At 41.5% G+C, this 24,247-nt stretch overlaps 1 protein-coding gene across 5 annotated transcripts in view; it reads right to left on the bottom strand.

The window, feature by feature from the left end:
- Positions 1–24,247, bottom strand: part of RPTOR (regulatory associated protein of MTOR complex 1) — a 386,906-nt gene that overhangs the window by 52,512 nt on the left and 310,147 nt on the right. For 3 of the 5 annotated variants that reach the window (XM_088661471.1, XM_088661469.1, XM_088661468.1), the window contains exons 20-25: positions 23,304–23,462; positions 11,544–11,662; positions 10,750–10,824; positions 5,285–5,388; positions 3,924–4,107; positions 2,219–2,329 (exon numbers count right to left, since the gene is read on the bottom strand). In XM_088661471.1, coding sequence (XP_088517597.1) covers positions 2,219–2,329; positions 3,924–4,107; positions 5,285–5,388; positions 10,750–10,824; positions 11,544–11,662; positions 23,304–23,462 — 752 coding nt within the window. The remainder of the gene's footprint in view (positions 1–2,218; positions 2,330–3,923; positions 4,108–5,284; positions 5,389–10,749; positions 10,825–11,543; positions 11,663–23,303; positions 23,463–24,247) is intronic. The other 2 variants (XM_035104148.3, XM_088661470.1) reach the window with 1 other exon arrangement.

Genomic DNA, 24,247 nt, shown 5'->3' on the forward strand with positions numbered 1-24,247 from the left:
TTTCCCATATGCATGGTACCAGGATTGGCTGCAGCTCTCTATTGAATGCATAAAGGTAAAGGTAAAGGTAAAGGGACACAAAGGTAAATTTGGCTTACAGTTTGTGAATTCTGTGGCCTCCTGCCTGGTGTGCTCCCTGCACAGTGGGCCAGCCGTGATCGTGTGGAAAGCACTAGATTCCTCTGGTGGGTTAGGCTCAGGGGACAGCATCTGTGAAGCTTCTGCTTTAGGCTGTGTGGGCTCAGGACCACCAGCCTCAGATTCTATGTGCTCCAAACCACCAGCTTTGGGCCCTGTGGGCTCTGAATCACCAGCTTCAAAAACAATGGCTTGCGGTGAACGTGTGAGCTCTAGGAGAGGAGATTGCAGCCACGTTGTTCCTCACTGGTCATTCTGCTGCTGCAGCTAAGCCATGGCTTGGCATGTCTACTGAACTTGAGTTTATGGTTTATAGCTATCCAGGCTAACCATGAACCAAGGTTTGCCCTATGGTTTATAACTCATGGGTTGACTGGGAGAGCTAAACCACAAGTCCAGGTCTAGAAAGCACACTATGTCATGCTTAGTTCAGTGCAGCACAGTAGGAAAACAACCAGAGAGGAACAAAGGGGTCACAATCTCCCTGGGAGTCTGTGCATTTCACTAAGCCAGAATTTGGCTTATCATTAGGTACAGAGGATGTGCAAGTCATTTTACTTCCTACTACGACCGCTTGATTGTAGGCAACGAAGCTGCCCTGATAACATACCATTAAGAACACTGAACCTGCTCCATGCCTGAACTAGAGAGTGGCTGCCACACTAAGTACCCAGAATCTTGTATGGTAGAATGGGATCCCATGGCTGTGGAAAGAGATCTGGCATCCTTTATGCTGTGCTGTGTATGTGGAAAGGGAGCCTGCAATCCTGTTGATCCACATATAGGTTCTTGCTACCACCCAGTATGACCCATTATACCTTTTTTGCAACAAGAGGCACTACAAACAGGGCTAAGGCAGAGGCCCTAAACTATGTCATTACCAAGAGAGCCCATAGCACTACCTCCAAATGTGTACTATTCTAACGGAAAAGACAATGAAATAATACACTTTCCTATTTGAATATATACTGGTACATAAGCGAGGATGCAATTAAAAATTAAGAAACTAACCAAAGCATATATCTTGCAATATTCCTGTTTGTACAGAATGTATCCTCTTAGCACATATGAATTTTTTTTAATGTAGAGCAGCACAAGAGCCGTTAAACATGCAGTCTATCACTTACTAAGTGGAAGAGCTCACACAGCATCTACTGTGTGTGTTCTGCACATAACACAAAATGTAAAACACTTTCTTTCATGATTTTTTTTTGAGAGCAAAGTCATGGATGTCACCCAATGAGAATTGATTTATAAACACAGTATGATAAATATGGTACTTAAATATATTAGTCACATCAGAAGAAAAATCGATGTTCTCCTGTGTGTTTTAACAGATCATAAAAATTTTAGAAATCTTTTTGGGGGGGGGGTTGTATGTGTGTTTTGTATTTAGAGGCCCCTCATAATCTGAGCCCCTAAATTGTAGCTTACTTAGCTTGTGCATTAATCCAGCACTGGGTTTAAACATATGGAACCTCTGACTTTCATGCCCCATGCCTTTCTTCAGTTTGCAGCACAATCATAGGGTTCCAACGGCAGGACTCTGAATGTGGCAGAAGCAGGGACATGCTTATGAAAACAATGAGTACAATATAAACCACCACTCCCCTTCCATGCACATGTATTGTTTTCCTACTGCTGATAAAAACCAAACGGGATGGATTCAGGATGAGCTGGGAAGTGTTAGCTAAGGCACAAAACTGACAAGCGGTTACAAAGCATTCTGTGAATGAAGCCTAAAATATTTATTCCTTTGCATGCCAGGCTATTACTGAAGAGAAGGAATCAATAGCTGCTGGGTTGTTGTTGTTTTTGTTTAAAATAAATAAATAAATAAATAAATAAATAAATGCTCAACTCCTGGAACAGAAAGTAAATGAACAGAGAGAGAGAGAGAGAGAGAGAGAGAGAGAGGACCATGAATGAGAACTCGGCAGTGTGAACATGCATATGTGTGTGTACGTGCGTGTGTATGCACATGTGTACATGTGCAACAGTAATTTACTTTTTAGGGTGAGGTGCATTCAATTGATTCTGCAATTCAGAAAAGGGTTTATAGAAGAAAGGCAGACTGTACCTTCATCACCGGTTGAGCAAAATACTTGGCACTCCAGTCGCAAAACCCCGTCTGCATTGTTGCTGACATGAAGTTTTTATGCCCCACGGCATCATCGGCATCATCAGCTGTCTGTCCAGAGAAAAGTGAGGAAACAAAGGTACACTTTGTGCTTCAGTTACAGTACCTGCACATCTGGTTTCACTGAGTGTATAGCACATCAACCACAGTAGGACATCACCATCCAATAATAGTTTATTGGAACAACAGCAAAAAAACCAAAACCCTGCCAAATCAGAAGATAGCCTAGTATATTATTTCTGAAGCTAATCGTGGCGGAATGTGGCCATATTTTGCTCTCAAATTTCACATGCCACAGAAGTTGCTATGCCCTGTAAGGAAGTATCTTGTATGTATGTGTCAGAGGTTCTTGCGGCTACTTTTGCGTAACAACGCTCCACACCTGCTTGTCTTTAAGGTATTTTTTTATTGTGCATTCTATTTACAGTGCAAAGAGTCTGGAAAACATGTCTGCTTAGTCTGAGTCATATTTGTTTGAAAGAAGCATATGAATCTAGGCCTTTGTAAGGAAATCTATATATATATATATATATACATACATACTGGCCTAGTGAAATGTACAATAATGCTGTCTAAGAGGCAGAGGCCTGTATTCTCTAGGGTGCCAATTTTAATATTGAACAGGGCACCTATGTCTTCAATAGAAGTATAAAAGGGAGAATTTCAGAAGATGAAGCTTCTCCCACCAAAATGGCAAGAGAAACTGGCCCACATTCAAATATCCTTTCTATGAAAATACTACAGAAAAAAGAATCCCGCTTCTAAATTGCATCTGGTAACCCGAATGGCTCCTGAGACTTAGGGCTGCAAGTGTTTCCCCTTATAGTAAACACTGCAGAGAGACAGAGCCCAACTGAAAGATCCCTGACATATGTACCCATCTCAAAAAGGTTTTAAAACACTAAACCACAGTGTTTATTGTGTAAGCTATAAGTTCACACAAAAGCGTAGCTCATGAAGAAGTATTTCTCAACATGCATTAACAGAATTAGGTTACAAAAGGAAACCATATTTTCAGGGAAAGAAATTGCATGCCATCAAGAATGGCAAAATATGCAGTGAAAAAGAGAGGCTGGAAAAGATTGTAGGCATAGTATCACATTTCTAGCTGCCAGAGATTTTTCCTGTATCACATTATTATACTAGGTTATGACTATCGTATCTGAAGGACTGCCTTCACTTTTACTTTCTGCTCAGACTGAACTGATCAGCACCGGAACTTGTATTCTACATTTATTTTCTTGCTGCATTAGTCACTGTATGGTGTAAAGGTTTTGTTTTGGAATAGGACTGAAGGACTCAAGCTATGAAGCTCACCTTAGGCTAGTCACTATCTCTCTGCCTACCCTTCCTTCACAGGTCATTGCAAGGATAAAACTAGGGGGAAAACAATTTAAAAATCTGTTATATGCAATGAATCTGTTGCATTTATTGTCTTTTGTTTTGTTGCTGCTGGTGGTTGTTCTTTTATTTTGATTTTTTTTAAAGCTGTAAAGCTAACAACAATAAATAAATAAATATCTTATTCGTATTGCCAGGGTTACAGGAAAAATAAAGATGACATAGCAAAAACAGGTGGAGGAGAAGCAAAACAAATGAGAGTTATTTCAGGGACTAGAGTACAATGAGACAGGGAAGATCTTACCTGATCTGGGCCCTTGTCAAACATTTTCCTTGTCCTAGGAAACTGGTGGGAGTGTGGAGTGTATTGCACCCCCATGTTGCCCACGTTTGCAGGCCTTACAGATGACATGTCCCGGTTGACCGGCTGCTTTGTCACATCATTGGTCAAGCTGGAGCTACTGGTGCTGGTGGTAGGTGGAGATCCTCTGGAAATGGGAAATCAAATATGGGTGGAAATATTGCTGTACTGGATACTGTTTTACCAGCAGAGTAGGAAAGCAGACTGCCGCAGAAGATGGCCTTTTGCAACTACAAATTTATGTTTTCTCTGTCACTTTCCACTTTATTTATTCTTGTGGGTAAAGCCATTCTGTTTTTCAGCGCTAGATGCTTTTCCACACCCCCCCCCAAAGTGGTGCCAGTTAGCCTTTGGCCAGTTGAGATTGTAAAGGGGGAAACGACATTTGAAATTAATGTTGGAAATCCCTGCAGAAGCGTTGATGCAGCAGTTGTAAAATCCTGTCCCCCTATCTGCAACTAGTGTAGGGTTATCCCTGACGGAAGGGTTACTAAGCACAAATGAAGAATCTATGTTCTGAGAAACTTTTTCTACTTCTAATTAGTACCTACCGTAAAAGCCATGCATTATATTTGGTGCATTACCCCTACCCCACAATCACACAACCTGGAACTGAGTCAGACCATAGGTGCATCTAGTTTACTATTGTCTACTCTACACTGACTGGCAACTGGCAACAATTCTCCAGGGTTTCAGACTGTGATCTCCCAGCCTTATTTTGAGATAACCAGGGCCTGAACCTGTGCAGTCAAAGCAGATGCTCTACTACCAATTTATGGTCATTCAAAAACCAAGAAAAAATGTGTATCCTATAATGTCTGACGGGTAGCATTTTAAATAACTGAATATAAGTTTCAGGAAACAGACAATGCAACAACTTCCTAATACATTCTCCTAGCCTCAGGAAAAAACCACACATTTGTGTCACATTTCAGACATTATAGGATGAGATCAACACTTTTTCCAACACAAAGATTAATCTCCTTCTTTGATGGCTTCAACATAGGACACTGTATATGTCACTTCTGACTAACTTTTGGCAAAGGGATTTGAAAGCATCTCTAATGTGGGATGAGTCAGGGTCAATTTAGAGGGATACTTTTGCAGCGCTGCAGCCTTCATTGCAAGGATTGTCAGATCAGTTTCACAGAGTGAGAAATTTGTCCTAAATTGTCCCCTTATGTGAAATATACCATAGCTTACCTCTCCAGACAGCTGAATGTCTGCATGGTACACAGATACACATTGCTCCTTAAGCACAAAATCAGCTATGAATAACAAGGGATTTAAGATGTAGTACTTACCCCACTTGGTGTATGTGCATGCCCTTGTTGGTAGGACTGGCTGGGGCAGACTGTGTGAGAGAAGAAGTATCAAGGATGCGCTGGGGGCGGGCATTTACCGTCGCCTAGGAAAGAAAGAATGGAAAAACTGAGAAAGAACAAATGCCAATCATAGGAATAAAATTATTTTTACCACCAGGAATAACCTTACTGAACCTCAATATCAATGGTGGGAAGTGGAAACAGTCTTCAGCATTGCTATAGCATTGCTATACAACTTAAGATATATGCACTTACCACATAAGGCAGACATGGCCAAACTTGGCCCTCCAGCTGTTTTGGGACTACAACTCCCATCATCCCTAGCTAACAGGACCAGTGGTCAGGGATGGCGGGAGTTGTAGTCCCAAAACAGCTGGAGGGCCAAGTTTGGCCATGCCTGACAAGGGTTCATCTGATGCCTATTAATAAAAGGTTCCAAATTCATATGAAAGATATAATATGTTAACATTTGCATTGGTGCTTTGGGGGCAAACGAGGTTACCTTTACAAAATGAAAAACTCATTAAAATGACTAATCTGACCAAAATGCCAAACTAGAACTTGATACCTCAGCAAAAGTTCCTTCCAATATATTGCGGCGACAGATTTCCAGAAACTAGAACATTCAAATCTGCAAACAAATGGACATGTGTGAATGGTGCTTTATAAAAGTAGCTTAACCCACCTGAAGCCATAGAGGGAATAAAATTCCCTCCACGTTCAGGGGAGAAAAACTACTTCCTGACCTCATAACTGGAGTCACTTCCCTCCAAATTTGCTTGAGATACTGGGCTGGCGTGAGGTAATAGATTCTGAAGCAATAACTTCAGAAACAACAGCAGCAATAACTTTAAAACCAACAACAACCATAACAACAAAGAAGCAGGAAAATATGTGCAGCAGCTCTTGCAATTCCCAAAAGGTATTCAGGTAAGCTTCTTTCACTGCCTTTAGAAATCTTAGGCAAGGGAGGGATGGGAACAACAGGCAAAGAAGTGTGAAAAACCAGGCTTCTTATTCAGCAGACACTTCACTTACAGGGGTGTGTCAAATCCAAAAGAGACTGAGACTATGGGCATTAAGATCTCTGCAGTTTGTACAAAAGGTGTAAAGAGCCATTGACAAGGCATTTGGGAACTTGGGGAAATAAATAGCATAAACAGCAGGCCATTTTCCAGTTGTACCTGCATTTGCACTTTACACCCAAAATTGCTGGGTGCAAACTGGATGATTGCAGCAGCCCTGCTTGAGGGCACATATTGCCTCTCTCCTTCAGATTTCACCTTGTTGAGACAGCCTTTTGAGGCAGTTTTCTTCTCTCCTTCCCAGCTCATTAGGAAAAGGATCAAGGCCATCACTAGCACCATACCCTTGATCGGGGAAATTGCAGTTGGTGTAGTAACAGCCACATCAATAAGAGTGAGAAGCTGCTGCTGGAACAGCCAGCGTGACAGGTTACATTTCGGGATCAAATTGGCTCTCCACCATGTCTTAGATGGCTATGGAATTTGTGCAGCAGTAAATTATATTTTTGAAAGCCTTATTGTCTAACGCTTATTCCCCTGCTGATTCTCTTCTGTTAAGGACATGCAGAGTTATTAAAACCCAGAACCTTTATATGGTCTTCTAGGACCAGACAAAATATTCTTTTCCCTCTGACCCTCAGCAGTGGTGTAGGCTAGTTGAATTTTATAATGGACCAATGGCTGTATTATAGCTCATCTGATGCTTCAAGATCAAGTGTATCATACTTCACATCTTTTCAGGAACGTGGCAAGTAGGAATCTCTGTTAGAAACGCTCTGGAGTATTCATACCATCATTCCAGGTGCTAAAATATAACATAATATTTTTACAACCACATCAGAATAGTTGTCCCACTGCAAGCCCTCTGTGATAAATGAAATTTGCTCAACAGCAAAAGCACAATTCAAGCTATGCTGAGTTGTCAAGTCATCCTAAATTATTAAAAGCAGAGATGAGAGATAAAGGTTGTATGGTCAGTCACTATAATGAAATGCCATAAACTAGAACCTAGGCAATGATGTAATGGTCTTAATTTTTTCATTTCCAAGGGTTTAAACTTGACCCTTTTAAGTTCACTCCCTTAGAAACAGGTGCTTTGGAAGCTTTGAAAGGAGATGAGGAAGACACCTATGCAAAGTTCACCTAGGCACATAGCAATGGCAGTTCAGATAGAAACTCTTAGTAACTCCTGAGGATTCAACAGAAAAACCTAGAGCTAGTTCACACATTCAACAAATATGGGAAAGTGGCAGACATTCAACTTCTAACATAAAATTTAAAGAGGAAACTGCTGGTTTTTTCATTCATGTTGAGATGCATGAGATCTATTATGACTTCAAAAGAATAGATTCAAGCACAAGCTGCAAACGTTTATGAAGTTTACTTACGATAAACATATGAATCGACACTTTATAATGAACCTTTGCTGACCTATCACAAGTGCAGTTTCCCTGTCTGCTCAGCAATACCAGTAATCATCACGAGGTAAACACAACCAGTGCTCAGTGTTATGTCCGCACTGTTTCATGGGGCACACAAGAGGTCACTGCAACAGTTCCTTTTACTATATGATAACTGTCAGTTATGTATCAAACGCTTAAGTTTCCACTGCATTTCCCATTCCACCAAAGAATGCTGAACAACACCCTGCCAAAAAGCGTAGCCATTTTCTGTTGTCTTCTTTATGGAGCCAAGAAAATGCATAGTACATTCTGGGATGTGATCCAGAAATTCTTGTGTGAGCAGAAAACATCTATTACCACCAGGTTAAAAGACTATCTGAACAAGTACACCAAATGTGAAATGCCACAATTTATTTATTCTACATGATGTTGTAAAAGCTCAAAGAGTAAGAGACACAAAGGATGAATGGCAGGTGAATAATTGGCAGCAGCTAAAATCCTTGGCCACAAAGAACATTTTCTGCTCTGCTCCCGTTACTATTTCCCAATCCCTGGTTTCTGCAGTCACCCATATTTCCCTTATCATATTTGCAAATTCCAAGGCCATCTGGACTTGAGCTATCCCAAACTTCTTTGACTGTAATGGGATATGGCCCCTCCCCTCCCAAGTCTGAGGACCTGCACAATTGCCATGGGTTTCCCTTAGCGATATAACCACAAAGCATTTGTGGAATTCATTTGTAAACTAAGGAAATGGTTCACTCCAAAATATGGTGATGTATATTGTATAAAGTATAAACAGAAATGCAGGTTGTGGTTTCCAGAAATATAATGAAATTGTTATTTACCTGGTGATGCTATTTATCTACTTGCATTTTGACGTGCTTTCGAACTCCCAGCTCCTGCCAACCTAGCAGTTCGAAAGCACGTCAAAACGCAAGTAGATAAATAGGAACCGCTACAGCGGGAAGGTAAACGGTGTTTCCGTGTGCTGCTCTGGTTTGCCAGAAGCGGCTTAGTCATGCTGGCCACATGACCTGGAAGCTGTACGCCGGCTCCCTCGGCCAATAATGCGAGATGAGCGCGCAACCCCAGAGTCGGTCACGACTGGACCTAATGGTCAGGGGTCCCTTTACCTTTACCTATATTGTATAAAGTATAAACAGAAATGCAGGTTGTGGTTTCCAGAAATATAATGAAATTGTTATTTACCTGGTGATGCTATTCAAAGGGAACACTGCCCATCCATAATTATGATGAAGAAGTCACAATATGACTCTTCTTCCTCCACCTCTGCCTCTAGAAACATGTAGCACATGTGTGTACCAACCATATAAAATGTGGTACTGCCTAGACACCTCAGCTTCTATCATATCAAGTTTGGCACTTTCAAGATGGAGAGAAAAGGCAACTTTGACAGAGATGGTAGATAATACCACTATTCACTATTTGCTGTCCCTTGCTTGAGCTCCCTTTGAATGAGCATATATAGCCACTTATTAGAAGACTTCGTTTCTCAGCCATGTCAATGCCACTAGTTCAACAATGATTTAAAGTACAGTGGACACTCGGGTTGCAAACGTGATCCGTGTGGAAGGCACATCCACAACCCGCAGCTTCGGAACCCGCAGCACTGTGTCTGAGCACGCACGGGTTGCGATTTGGCGCTTCCGCGCATGCGGCGAAACCCAGAAGTAACCCGTTCGGGTCCTTCCGGGTTCATATGGTGCGCAACCCGAAAAGGCGCAACCTGAAGCGTCTGTAACCTGAGGTATGACTGTACTATCATACCAAACCCATTAACTGATTTGGCAGCAGCAATTGTATAACCAAAGTGAATGATGGAGAAAAAGTAAATCATATGGCCGAGTAGCGCTTCCTATTATATACCATCCATATATATTTCCTGGAGGGCAAGAATGGCATGTTCCATTGTAGATCTTGTCCACTGTGCAATCCCGTTACACCACACATGAAAGTACATCAGCTTTAATTCCAATATGTGCAAATAGCCAGAAGCATCATTGAATAATTCTATTATTACATTGGTTGAAAGGAAGAGTTTTAGAAAAATCACCATGGGAAAAATTCACCATCTTAATATGATGATGACTCAATCTGCAAGCTATTCTTGCTAAATCACCCGGTTGCAAGAAAGGATTACCCAAAACTGTCATGCTCATACTCTATTGTATCTAAGTAGCAGAAACCTGGTCTAAGGGTAAGTGCACTGTATATGTGCATCCATATTGCTGATACATATTGTTGATTGCTTTATCTTACGAATTAAGTGTAACAATGATATGAGGAAGAACAGAGATTTAAAATATAAATCTCTCCCTCCATTCATTTCAGGTATCAGGAACATAATTTTTCATTCCTTATCCTTAAATTCGTCTGCTACAGAGTCGTAAAACTACCCAAAGACATTTAGCCAATCAGCTGAGATTAATCAGTGGGTGATGGGTGCCAGTAAATAAACATTTTAAAAGAAAAATTAGCACTGTAAGGAGAACAACAGGTTTAAACATGACACCTCTCGGCGCACTAAAATAGTGACATCTCTCATGGCACATTTAGCCTCAAGTTCTTGAGCTACATTGTTGGAATGAATAATCAGCAAGAGATCTCACCTCATGTTGGACTGGCTCATGTTTATTTGTTTGTTGGAGCAGCCAGAAGGGCTTGAGCCAAGAACATAACAAAGACAATATCCAAATAGCCCCTAGCTGCAATCTAGAGAGAGTGATGGGGGAAGTATTTTCAAGAGCAAATATTATGTAAATGTTTAGGTAGTGCTTTGTTTGTGGTAGAAGATTTGTTATCACAAGTGATTTCCAAAACAGCCCCGTTATCAACACTATTTGAGCTAATAATTCCAAAACCAGCAATGATGGCAGCCTCTGGAGTGAAACACACATCATCCTTGCAAAATGAAGAAGAGCAATAATGGTGGTGCTTTCAATCCATACAGGAGAAGTGAGGAGTGGGATGGGGTGTCTGCATGCTGACTCACATGTACTAGATCACCTGCACTGGGCAGCAGTTGTGGCTTCAATCTGCAATCCAGTCTTACTCTCACTTGCATAATCTAAATGAGTTTGCAAAGAAAATAACCAGAACCGCAAGTCAAATTTACTAGCTAGACATTAAAGGAAAGCTCCATTTACAGGGTTATTCATGTTACATAATTCCATTCCTTCTAATACCTACTACCTGATCAGCTGCCTCTAGTACCTTCCTGTTAGCAGTTGCCTATTAGGCACTTCGGAGGCTGTCTGGGCATCTACTCTCCTTTTTCTTTCTCCCCTCAGAGGGCAGAGTTCCAGAAGGAGAAGAAGGGCAATGTTAAGAGTTAAGTTTCAACCCCTCCACAAAAGCAGAGCTGAACTAGGATGAATACCTGTATATTGTGTTTTTGGGAAGGGGACTGCTGCAGGAAATCAGAACAAGTTTATTAATGGGATTAAGGCACATTCAATCTAATAACATAATACATAATTTTAAATTTTTTCCCTTTCCCCCTGTATGACCTGTACCCGATTTAGATTGCAAGTTGTTTGTTTGTTTGTTGCAGGGTGTGGAGAATTAACTATTTCTTTTCATTTTAAGTGCTATTCCTCAGGCTATAGTTCTTCGATTAAAGTAGACTATAAATAAAAAGTAACAACCAAATAAGCAAATTTATGTGAGAATCTATTCTACAAGCTCTCATTGACTGGTAAAATTATTACAGAAAGCCTTCCAAAAGGAGAAGTGCAAGAGCCATTTATTTATAGTTTGCAAAATCTTGAGAACTCAGTAGTTTACCTTGTAAGCAATGCTGTTGAGCACTTTCATAGCCAAGTCTGAAACATCTGGGTACGGGTCAGCAGCCAAATGTAAGAGGACTCTCCAAATCTGTGTGTAAACACTGTTGAAAGAAACTCCTAGAAGCAAAAGGGGGGAAAAAAGGAATGTATTTCTGAATTAAATCCTATGGCCAATTTATCATATTATATACTGATCTTATAACTGTGACAATGTCCCAGACTCAGTACAGTATTATTTACGGTTATTATTTATACAACGGCATCAGGATATATGCTAGTTTGCAGAATATCACAGACAAACGATAAATCCCTGCCAGAAGGAGATTACAATCTCTTTAATTAATGAGTATGCTTTCAATTTACTACTAGACATAGAGACTGAGAGGTCAAATTATAAATGCTAATAGAGTCTAGTTGTGTGACTGGCAATGATTCCTGGACATGTTATTTTACTTGAATATGGGCACATTAGCAGTCTCAAATAATCTTCAACCCAGATTAAGACTGTATATCATAACTGTGACAGGATCTTTGAAAGCTGAGCTTCCTTATTCATTTAAGATAGATGTTGTAATATGATGACAATGATTTAAAAAACAAACAAAACAGTCATAACTAATTGCTAATGAAATGGTACTGTTATTTCCCCAGGAGAATATGAAAAACAATACACATTGGAAATAAAATTCCTTTCATCAGTATTGTGATTGCACCTAACATAATTTTTACACAATGTTTGGGGCAAAAGAATGACTTCTGATAGTTTAGTTGTGAACTTTTGCCCAATGACTTAGTCAGATGTGTGGACTAAGGCCTCATTTATGTGTCTGCCTTGGTTAAATAGGTCAGATTCCTTTTGATAGAAAAAAAAAGCTTTCAGGGCAGAAGCCTAACTTCTTGACTTTTCACTTGCTCATGCAGATCAAATGATTGTTTGATTACCTGACACATAATGGATTTAGCAGTACATGTTCTAGCAAAACTTAATACTAGCTCCTCTTCACCATGTCGCAAAGGCAACCCTGTTTCAAACTTCATGGTCCCATTCCTTTTCTGTATTTACCCAGGTGAGATGTGTGAGATGTTGGGGAGGAAGCCACTTCAATTATTTCAGTTTGTAGGTAGGTTACAAATAAATGTACAAAGGGTGATATCCAAACTAAGTCATAATCAGGTAAGATCCACTGAAATTAATGGACTTGAGTTAGTTATCCATTTGTTTTGAACGGTCTGCTCTGAATAATACAGATAATCATCAAAATGTAACAAACTACACCCTGGCCATTGCTGCAACCATGCACAGCAGCATCTAGGCATCTCTTCCCATGCTTCCTAGTCTACCTGGATACAGCCAGGATTAATGAATGTGGTGTCCTCCAGATGTTTTCGACTGCAACTCCTATCTGTCCCAGCTAGCATGGTCAATAGTCAGGGATGATGGGTGTTGTTGTCTATATTATCTGGGAGGGAATGGCTACCGCGGCCTATCTCTTCCTTTGCAATGTGATACCAAAATCTTTACATTCCCCTATTTAAACTTGCTTTCTTGCTTACGGTAGTACATTTCAATTAAAACACTATGCTAATGCACAACAAGACATTCCAAAACCATTTTAAATTATGAAACCATACAGTATACAATAGGAAAATATCGGTAAATGCAGGAGAATAACAACAACATTCCATCTACCAAGCTAAGGATTTTCAGTATTTCAGTTTGAGTCATTTCATCTTTGGCATGTTAAAAGCCCTCCAAAACTGGGATATCCATCCCAATGGAGGACAATGAACTAGCCAGGTAAATATATCTGAGCAGAGAGTTCTAGATGTGTGGTGCCACTATTGAGAAGGTTCAAGCGTTGTTTCTCGTGCATGGAACCTCTGATGGGTATCTTCAAAAATGCCTTCCTGGATGATATTAGCTTATGAATAACCAGGAACAAGGCTATTTAGGGCTTTAAAAGGTGAAGACTAGCACTTGTCTCTTATTTGTTCAATGGATGGTTTTAGCTGCTTGCTGTTTTACAGAATCATAGAATTACAGAGTTGGAAGGAACCCTGAGGATCATTTAAGTCCAATCCCCTGCAATGGTGACAGCTTGTGATAATTTTATGGGTGGAAATATGTGCTTTTAGTTATTATTGTTGCATGTTTTTAGTATATGTTTACTATGTAAGTTGCCTTGAGATTGTTGGGTATAAGGTGACATATAAATAAATAAATATATATTTACAATATAATAATGGGACTGGGTGGTTTTCAGCTATCACATCCTGTGAGCACAAAGATTTCTGCTTGCACAATGGGACTTCCTCCCTCTCTCCTTCTCCCATGTGCAACAGATTTAGGGGCTGCACAAGCAGAAATCATTGTGCTGATAGAACGTTCACATAGTACTATGCTAGATACAACCCACTGTACCCTGTGTTCCCCAACGATGGCCTCACCAACAATATATGCAATTGTTTTACTTCTGTCGTCACCAGCACCAAACTCCACTGGTTACCCTAGGCAGAACAAGTGTTAAAACTTGTCTTGGATTACTACAAGGTTACCTGCTGCCCTCATGCTGGTAAATCACTTTCATACCACTGATATGGGTCCATGGTGGAACATCTGCTTTGCATGCAGAAGGTCCCAAGTTCCATCCCTGATTTTACCAGGCAGAGCTGGGAAGGTTTGGAAATCTTGGGAAAGCTGCTGTCAGTTAGTGTAGATAACAATGAGCTAGATGAACCAATGGTCTGACTCGGTATAAGACAGTTTCCTATGGTCAATCATGGACCTAAGATGACACGAAGAGGTATGGGAAACTGTCTGAACAAAGTAGATTTTTCCATGTCAGCCACTGTTTGGCCAATCTTGCATGCAACTGCTATTCCCTCCCTCTTGAATTAGAATTAAAGCCACCAAAAGACTACTGTGTGGGTACCCTAAATAGCTCTGACTTTTTAATGAATCATTGCTCTTTTTTGAATGATGAAGTTGGCAGTGAGGAGGTGAGGTGGGGCTTCACAGACACCTTGGACACCTCCACGCAGAGCTCAGACTGGGGATTCCATAAGAGCACAGCCCAAATGCTGCTTCATCAGCAGCCATCCTCAGATTGAAACTAAATTAAGATTTTCAGCTCTGTCCAAGTAACTTGCTCCACCAACTGTGTGAAGAGACTTTAATGGTGTGCAGCCTGCTTTAGCAGTCATGGACTCTGACTGAGTGTGGGAGACAGAGGTTCCACTGAGTTGAATCAGAGGAGGACAACATGACCTTCTTGTGCTATAGAGGTACTGGCACAATGGGCTTCTCTTGTACAAATGCTTCTTAGTATGTAATATGGGGTTGGCCCTGAGAGCAATTCACTCTCCCATCTTGAATCCCCAGTCTCATCCAGCTGAAGAAGGGGAGTGGCTTCCTGTTTCCGGCAGTGAGAAATGGCTGACTCCCACACAATTGGACCTCAGCCATGCCGGTAATTCAGGATTGATATGGGGGTAATTAGCCGTGGCAGACTCCCCAGGGTGGGGGAGGACTGTCTTGTAGACCCGCAGACCATCCGAGATTGTCAGCTTGCATCAAGGTGCAAGCAGCAGGACACTAGGTCCCAGAGCACGACACGACTCACTCTTCAAAGTCACTCTCATAGCCAGAAATATCTGTTTGATAAAATAATTAGATTTGGACAATAAACAGACATAGTCTGGACTGAAGAAGACTGAAAAAACCCCTGCAGAACTGCACAGTCCCTGGTGTTTAAACTCAGACTTCAAATAGATTCTCATCATGGTGTTTGGATTACGGAGGTGACTGGTATGTTCTTTTCCCCCCTTCTCAATACCTACAATTGTTTTTCTATACCAAGCCTCATTAAGAAACCTATTTTTTTTAAAAAAGTACAGATGGGCTTCTATTTATAATTAAGTATTCAATTGTACTTTCCTTAGACTTGAAAAACATAAAAGAAGAAACAAGAAGAAACAAGATGGCGCTTGTTAATACTGCATGACGCAGCACGGAAAAATGAGAATTCCTCCCTTTTTCGAGGGAAGTGGGAAATACTTGCTAGCTGACTTTATCATGACTTGAGACAACAATTTGGGATAACATACAGTGCATCTGTTTGCAGAATTTCTTCATTATGAGCGAGAGAGAAGGCTAAATGGATGTCTAGCAACCTCCCTTCTAGGGCCCAGAGGGGGGGATTGTGTGGTCTCCGGTAAAGCTGATCGATCACCAAATGACTTATATCTGTGGAATACAGTTCATTTACATTGCAATATTGCAAACAGTACGCTCAAACGACAGGCTTGGACAACAACCCGGATTGGAATAATTTAACAACTTAGGAGTTGCTGCGTCATTAAACTTCAAACGATAGACTTGGACAACAGCCCGGATTGGAAGATTGGAATGAAGTCAGGAAAAGCTACGGTGGCAAATAGACAGTTGAAAAAATATATATACACAAATAAAGCTGTACTCGATGGATGAAAGGATATATGATTTCTGACATGATTGAGAATCGCATAGCCAGGGACGGAGAACTTTAAAGCGTTAAGATTGGAATGTGGAAAATATGAGAACAAAAAGAAGAAGGCAGGAACGAAGATATTGGAGATATACTTCAGAGGTCCAGACTATGGGAAGCCCGGAAAAATTAATAATTAATCATTTGGATTGTAATTTGGTTTTTTATTTTAGTTTATTGTTTTTAATTGGATTATGATTATGATTTGATGGATATGTTAATTGGCTGTTTTTATTGGAAAATAAATAAAAATGATTTTTAGAAAAAGTAAAAAAGAAGGGGAGTCTGACCCCAGGGTCATGACAAAGCTCAGCTTTGGCTAGTATCTTCTCACCCTAACTTAGTCTAGAACTTTCTGCACACAATTTGCATCTTTTGTTGTGCCAGACTTTGAGATCATAGAACAAACCTGACTTTTGTCACGTGTGTTCTGTAAGGTGCAGGGGGAAAAAATGATGAAAGTCAAGAAGATGCCAGCTGTCAATGCATCATGCAGCTTGTACCACCAGGAGAGCTCTCTACAGCCCTCTTCTCCCTGATCAGCATTCTGCCTCCTGTGCTCTTAGTTCTGTGCAGAAAGTTACATAAGGACTTCTGGGAAATCTCAACTGTTTGAGATTCCTTTTAAAGTTCATGAAAGACCAGGGGTGAGGTGGAGAAGGAATCTGTGTTTCAGTATTCCAGCACTCTGTACTAACACACACCAGCACTCTCTTATGACAGAAGAAGAAAGAGCGAGCTCACACAAAAGACTTGGTTTTAATATATCTGATCTTTTTTAAAAAACGGAATGTGCAACTCCAATTCCTCATTCACTCACTCGCTCGCTGAGGAGAACAGAGGGGATTTCTATGAAGAATTTTTTTGACTCATTAGAAAGAGTACCCCCTACCTCCCTATACATTATTTTGTTTTATTTTATTTCCCCCCTTTTAGTGAAAGGATTGCTCATAGCACTGATTCACATGAATGACGCATCCAAAATTGCTTCTTGTCAAGCTTGAACCAACTGAGTCAGTGTGCTGATGAAAGGAAATACTAGCAGCGGGGGGGGGGGGGGAGCTGCTCTACGTCTGCATAATGGAGTACAATAATAAATAAAAAAGGGATGCAGAAACAAAGCATGAGGAAGGAGTGTTATACGCTTCAAGTTCATCTAAAATGACAGCTCTGTAATTAGCTGGGCCAATTCAACACTGGTTAAATGGACCTTGCAGTACAGAGTTGCAAAATGATTCCTTTTAGCAATGAACACGGAAAGTAAATTGCCTTCTTCATTGACAGTTTTTGGTTTTTATTCAGATGTGCATGGCTCTTCATTCAATTTAACAGCCATGATTAGGGCAGTACAAATGGTTTACATCTTTCTGCCTCACCACGCTAAGTATTGAAAAGGCCATGGCACACAAAAGTTGAGATAGCCGTGCTGTCATTTAATTTCCCACCAGTGCCTGGCTTAGTCAGAGATCAGAAGCTGGAGGAATCCAACACTGCAGTCCCTAGTTGCACAACTATGGATGGGGCCAAAATTCAGAATTTCCTCCATGCTGATTACAAACTAACCCAAGTTTGTCTTAGCTCATAATTAGCTTGCCTAAGTATCAGTCATCTTCATATTCCCAGCTGCTTTCCTACCACCCCAAAGTTACTGAGCTGGGGAGAGGGGAGAGAAAGGGTAGGTAAACTGGAGCTAAAGAAAGCTAGGGACACTGAAGAACCCACCTTTAAGTTATTACTGTGACCCTGCAACCCAGCAGATTAAATCAAGTTTAATTTCTTGTCTTGATGGTTTGAGCAGGGAGGAATTAAGAGCTACAGATCCCAGCATTCCTGGCAACACAACCGTGTTACCAGGAACAAAGTGAGAATCTTTTCTGATGCCAGTTTACCTCCTCTACACATACACCTGGTAAAATTGGGAAAGGCCACAGGGAAAACTAGAGATGGTGGGAAGCTGGCAAAGATATCCCATATGGGGGCCTGACCTTTCCTGGCCTTAGGGGAAAAAAAATCTGAGCTTATCGATAGTTATGGTGCATGGGGCTCAGTGAGAGTGAATATCCATATGACCTGCGTAAAATAAATTTTATAAAAACCCACCAGCTATTATTATTTTGTTGTGTTAACAAATTTGCTCTTTTATATCATGCATATTTTACCAACATGACAGGCAATTAAAGTAGGACTGCAACATTTAGTGAATTAAATGGTTAACCAATTTTTTTTTATTTATGAAAATGGTGCCCTGACCAACCAACCAGCACATTTATTTCTTTAACTTATTTTATTTTTAAGTGCAAATATAAAACCTGCTGATAGCAAGCGCCATCCTTAAAGGAGGTACTCCCATTTATGCCACCTAAAGTGTATACAATTAATTTACTAATATTTGTTTAATTGGGTGATACACCCGACATCTGCTTTAAAATGAGAGCACAAATGACTTGTTAAATCTGCATGTGAGAAAAGCAATCTAAGTATGCATGCTTGTGGCAACACACTTTTCATTTTTGAAAAGTTTCCCACTTTTTCTTAAGCCTAACCAGTGTGCTGTAGTTGCTAAAGTGCCACTCTAGGACCAGGGAAACCAGAGTTAAAATCTCTGCATGGCCATAAAGCTCCCTGGGCCAGTCTCTCTCTCTTAGTTTTATAAACCTTTAATGTTGTGTGAGCTTAAATAGCAGAGGAAGGAAACTGGACAGTGGATACTGACTTGAGCTCATTGGAAGAACAGCAAGATATAAATGTAGTAATAATAAAATGTAATAAATGTTATCTTTCCTCTCCTTTGCATCTCATGTTTTACCTTGTCTCATCCTAGCCCTACAAAGACCATAACTTCACTCTCTGAACAGTTACATTATTCTGTAAATAGCATTATGTATAGGTGGATTCCTAAGTACACTGCTTATAACTCCCGTTTCCACATCAAATCAGGCAAACCCCAGGTTTGATGGATCCTGGAGGTTTCAGAAAACTCATTTCCAAGGCAAACCACATTTTGCTTGGATAATTGCATTAGCATAAAAGCACAAATACAGTATGTTCAAGATGAGAAAGGGCTAAAAATGGGATTCAGGTATCATTTGGATATGTAGCAAAAGGTAGACCTAAGCACAAAATTTGGTGGAGCTGCAATGTTCTAGACAAGTAAAATGCCTCAGCCTGACCCACTTATGGGAGTGCTATGGCCTCACATAGACTAGAAGTGGGGTGGGGGAGAGGATTGTTAAAATGCATGAGTTTGCAGAGGAGAAGCAAATTTATGCATATTGTGCTAGAACAGGGTGAGCAGAAATCAGATCAGGATCTAATGGTAGATCACTGTGTGATTTGAAGTAGATCAACACAGATTTCTGACCCCCAGCTGTTTTACAAGGATGACAACAAATTGACTCCTTGCCCTTAAACTATATTGAAAGAATGAAGAAAGCTGGAAAGGTGTGTGTGTGTGTGTGTGTGTGTGTGTGTGTAACAAAAATTGATTTTTGTGTAGATTGATGGTGAGCTCAGTTCAGTTCTGGAGCTCTAAACAAGTTCCTGGGCTCAGAATTATTTAATACTAAGGATATTTATTTTACAGCAGACCATTGCAAAATTCTAATTCGTTGCAGCATTCAGCTGTGATGTCAGGGTCAGGAGGGTTGGATTCACCCCAACCCACCAACTGCTATGAAATAACAATAAATTTCACATTTAGCAGCATAGCAAAAGGTGCATATTAAGAAATGATAATAAACAGATTGCAACGGAGAGAAAAGGCCCCATGCACAAAAGCATCAAAAGGCTTTGAATATATGAAGCTGCCTTATATTGAGTCAGAAAATTATTGCTCTGTCTAACCCAGTATTGTCTACTTTGCATGGCAGTGGTTCACTGAGGTCTCAGGTAGAGCTCTTTCTCAGTTTTGTTGCCCGAGATCTTTTGAACTGGAGATGGCAGGAAAGAAACCTGAGAACAGATGCATGCAAACCATGTGCTTTACCATGGAGCTATGGAGCCATTCCTCGCATGCTTTTATCTCCATCCTCACTCTCTCTATGCATAAATTATTACTTGTTCAATATTGCCTTTCTCCACTCTTCATATGCTAAAGGGACTCTATGGCTGACCTGAGAATTAGTCTAGACCAGGCATCCCCAAACTGGAGCCATCCAGATGTTTTGGTCTACAACTCCCATGATCCCTAGCTAACAGGACCAGTGGTCAGGGATAATGGGAACTGTAGTCCAAAACATCTGGAGGGCCGAAGTTTGGGGATGCCTGGTCTAGATTAGTCAGCTACTTGCCATGAGCTAAAAAAGCTAACTGAATCCATGAAGGTGCCAGAGTAAAACACTGGCCCATCTCAAGAGAGGATCCAAAACTCCCTCATCTCACCAACCACCCATAAACTTCACTTCCATTAAGGCTCTCAACAGAGATAACACACCTGGAAGCCCACTTGACAGCGATGGAGTGCCATGCTCCAAGTTACTTGCCCTCCGTTAAGAGGTTGGAGCTTGGGCCTATTTGAATCCTAGCAGTTCAAAAGCACGTCAAAGTGCAAATAGATAATTAGGTACCACTACAGCGGGAAGGTAAACGGCATTTTGTGTGCTGCTCTGGTTTGCCAGAAGCGGCTTTGTCATGCTGGCCACATGACCTGGAAGCTGTACACCAGCTCCCTCGGCCAATAATGCGAGATGAGTGCCGCAACCCCAGAGTCGGTCACGACTGGACCTAATGGTCAGGGGTCCCTTTACCTTTAAGACTGTTAGACAACATCCATCTTCCCTGGGAGTTTGCCCAGGGAGCTATCGGGTACTGTGAACAACCTGATCCAGCCACAGATACCCAGGAGTCTATGCTTGCTTCTTGCTTCTCAATACTGCCTCATATCCCAAGCCAGTCTCCTCTAGACCTTGTTCAGCACCCAGAATGAGCTCATAGTCTACCCTGAACAGTGTGCTGCCAACTACACAAATGGTGTCACACAGAAAGTGCAACTTTTCATTGCCTAGAAATCCATAATAATATTACAATGCTAGTGTCAATTATGTTTAAGTGGTCTGAGTCCCACTAGCTCATGAAATTCTTATTGTGGCCTTTGGTCCTGAACAAGTTACCCCCCTCCTGCCCAGTGTAATTGAGAAGAAATTTAAACAGGAGAGAATGGGTTGGAGTTGACAAGAGTCCGAAAGTTTACATAATCTGCCATTTAGGTCAACTCAAGCACAAACCTATGGACCAAGTTCAGGTTTCCTTTTTTTACAATTTCCTTTAGGATGCAACAGAGGCAAGGCTGGAAGATGCATTTGAAAAAGGAAGGAGGAGAAAAAAGAAATCATGGAGGAAGAAGAAAAAACCCTGGCCTTAAAGAGGTAAGTGCTGAAAGTAATGGGATTCCGTGTAAGTTATGAATTTTAAACACTTCCATAAGCTATGTCGTTTACAGCTGGATATGAGCTGTTCCTGTCTGAATATGAATGAGGAAGGCACTAGAGAGCTGCTTTTGTGCTTCAAGATGCTCTCACTCATCTCATTCCTAGGCTATGTTTTTCAGCTGTGCTCTAAAACTCTTTTAAGACACATGTAAATAACTAAATATGCACCTCTTTACACTAGCAGGAGGCTATGGAGAAATATCCACAGGAACTGAGACAGTGGGCCATTTTACAGGGCTGAGCTAAAGTTGGGGAGGGGTGGCAATTTTGGAGAAGCTCTTATCCCCTTCAAAACTATGCCTTTTCCAAATAAGCACAAAGGCAATGGAAATATTTCCCGTCCTTGCTTACTTGGCTTTGCAATGTTATCATGTAGCCAAATTTCAATGGCTGTGTGACCATTTGTCATCATCTCAATGTGATCGATGATTAGTTAGAATCATAGTCTAGGAGCAATATTGTGCTTCATACTCTGGAACGGTCTGCATGAGTTTAATATCTGAACAATTCATTCTTCCTCAAAAATCTACATTACTTTAGTCTGGGGACTAGGATGATTAACATAGCAAGCCTGAGTAATTTAGCTACAACAAACAAACAACCCTACAGGAACCAAAGCACTGTACTAATCCTGCCATGCTACTCTTATAAGAAAACAGACATGGGAAACTGCCTTACACCGGGGTCAGACTATTTGCCCATCTAGCCCATGGTTCCCCGAGGCCTCAGGTTTTACAACTCAGCCTTATAACAGGAGGTGCCAGGTACTGAAACTAGGGCTTTCTGTATGCAGAGTCAAGCCAGTAGCACTTTCCTTATCTGGGTGGTTTGACCTATTTCCCCCTTTTCACCTCCACATTAACTCAGGAGCTAAGTGTGGTGGGAGGGTCTGTGGCACATGAGTTAACCATGTCCATTATGATGCAAATGGAGTAGTTGTTCTAATTGGGTGCTTTCCTGCCCTGCCCAGACAAAGACTTGAAATGAGGTGGGGTAAGAGGGAAGGTTGTAATGGTAGTGGAGGAGAAATAAGAAAGCAAGGTACAAGAATTCTGTCTCCATCCCACTCCCCGCTCATCTTTGCACAGGCACCATGGATCACTTAGTTAACTGATGCACAGATGCAGACTGAAACATGAATACAACTGGCTTCATATACAGTTCTCCATGAGCCCTAGAAAACAGGGAAACTGAAACTGAAATAACAGTCAGCCCCACTCTCTAGAACAGAGCTTTCCAAACTTTTCATGTTGGCGACACACTTCCTAGACATGCATCATTTTGCGACATGGTAATTCAGTTTTACTAGCAAACCGGAGGTTATACTAACCTCTTTTAAGAGATACGGACACACATTGTGCGACACACCTACACACTGCAGCCAAAACACTAATGTGTCGTGACACACAATTTGGAAAGCTCTGCTTTAGTATATTGTAGCCAACATAGATGTTACTATCAACAAGGCAGCGCATCAAAACTATAGTCAAATATAATCACCCAGTTTTCTAGGTTAAGAATGCTGGAAGCAGCTGTAAATTCCAATCAACATTTGGTTCTTTTGCTGGGATTGTTCACCACGTCCTCCCCTTTCGGAAAGCTGGCACACTCTCACACACAAATGCAGCTGTGTCATTGTTCTGCATCCACACACAAAACTTCAAACAAATACCTCATTTCCTTTTGTCAGGTTGCTGTCTACTCACATTAAGAGTCTATGTGCTATTACAAAGAACTCCTCCTCAAAGCTTTCCTACCACACTCTGCAGAATAGAGATGAGGCGGCTTGGAAATGTGCAGGCTCACCTATCAGTGAATTCAGTGAAGAGTAGGAGCTGACTCTTCTCATCTTGTCAATGGTCTCAAAAGACAGGATATACTCTTCATTCTCAGGGCTGCCCAAGGTGCTACTGGCACTGCTGCTGGTGCTCAAGTTCCCAGGGGAAAAGGCAACAGAGCTCCCGGCTGTTGAAGACAAAGAATAAGTATGGAAACATTGAGAGAAGCAAGTGTGCAAGGACAGCATTCCTTGGAGTATCTGTGTACAGCAGGATTTCCCAAACTTCTGAGTACATTGACCCCTCGATGTGCCAATAAAGTTGTCATTGACTCCAACCCAAATTCTTAGGAACGTAAATGAAATAAAGTCAGGAAATATCAATATATGATTAACATTTCTTAATCATAGGGATTGTAGTCCAAATCACCATGACCATAAATCATAAAATTGATGTATTGTAAAATTATCTTATTAAATATAGAGATTCATCATTGGCAAGGGAGGTGTACTCTGTAAATGCCTATGCCATGGGTGTCAAACACAAGGCCCGGGGGCCAAATCCGGCCCGCCAGACCTCGTCATGTGGCCCGCCGAGCGCCCCAGCCAGCGGGACCCAGCAGCGGGACCTTGCTGCTGAAGCGCTGCGCCGACAAAGCGCCGACAAACAGCTGGGGCGGGGGGGCGGGGGGTAGGAAGGCGGCCAGAGCAGCACTGCGTGGAGCGCCCCGAGCCACAGCAGGAGAAGGAGGAGGCAGCTTGCCGGATCAGCGCCCGGCAGCGCCGCACGGAGAGTCCCGAGCCTCTGCGACGCAGCAGTGCTCTGTAGCACTTTGAATCCTCCTCCTCCTGCCACGGCTCGGAGCCTGGAAACGGCTGCTGCTGCTGCTGCTGAAGCACAGACAAAGCACCCAGCAGCGCCGTGTGGAGGAGGAGGATTCAAAGTGCTACAGAGCACTGCTGCGTCCCAGAG

This window comes from Zootoca vivipara, chromosome 2, assembly GCF_965207765.1.
Source record: "Zootoca vivipara chromosome 2, rZooViv2.hap1.1, whole genome shotgun sequence".
NCBI lineage: Eukaryota > Metazoa > Chordata > Lepidosauria > Squamata > Lacertidae > Zootoca > Zootoca vivipara.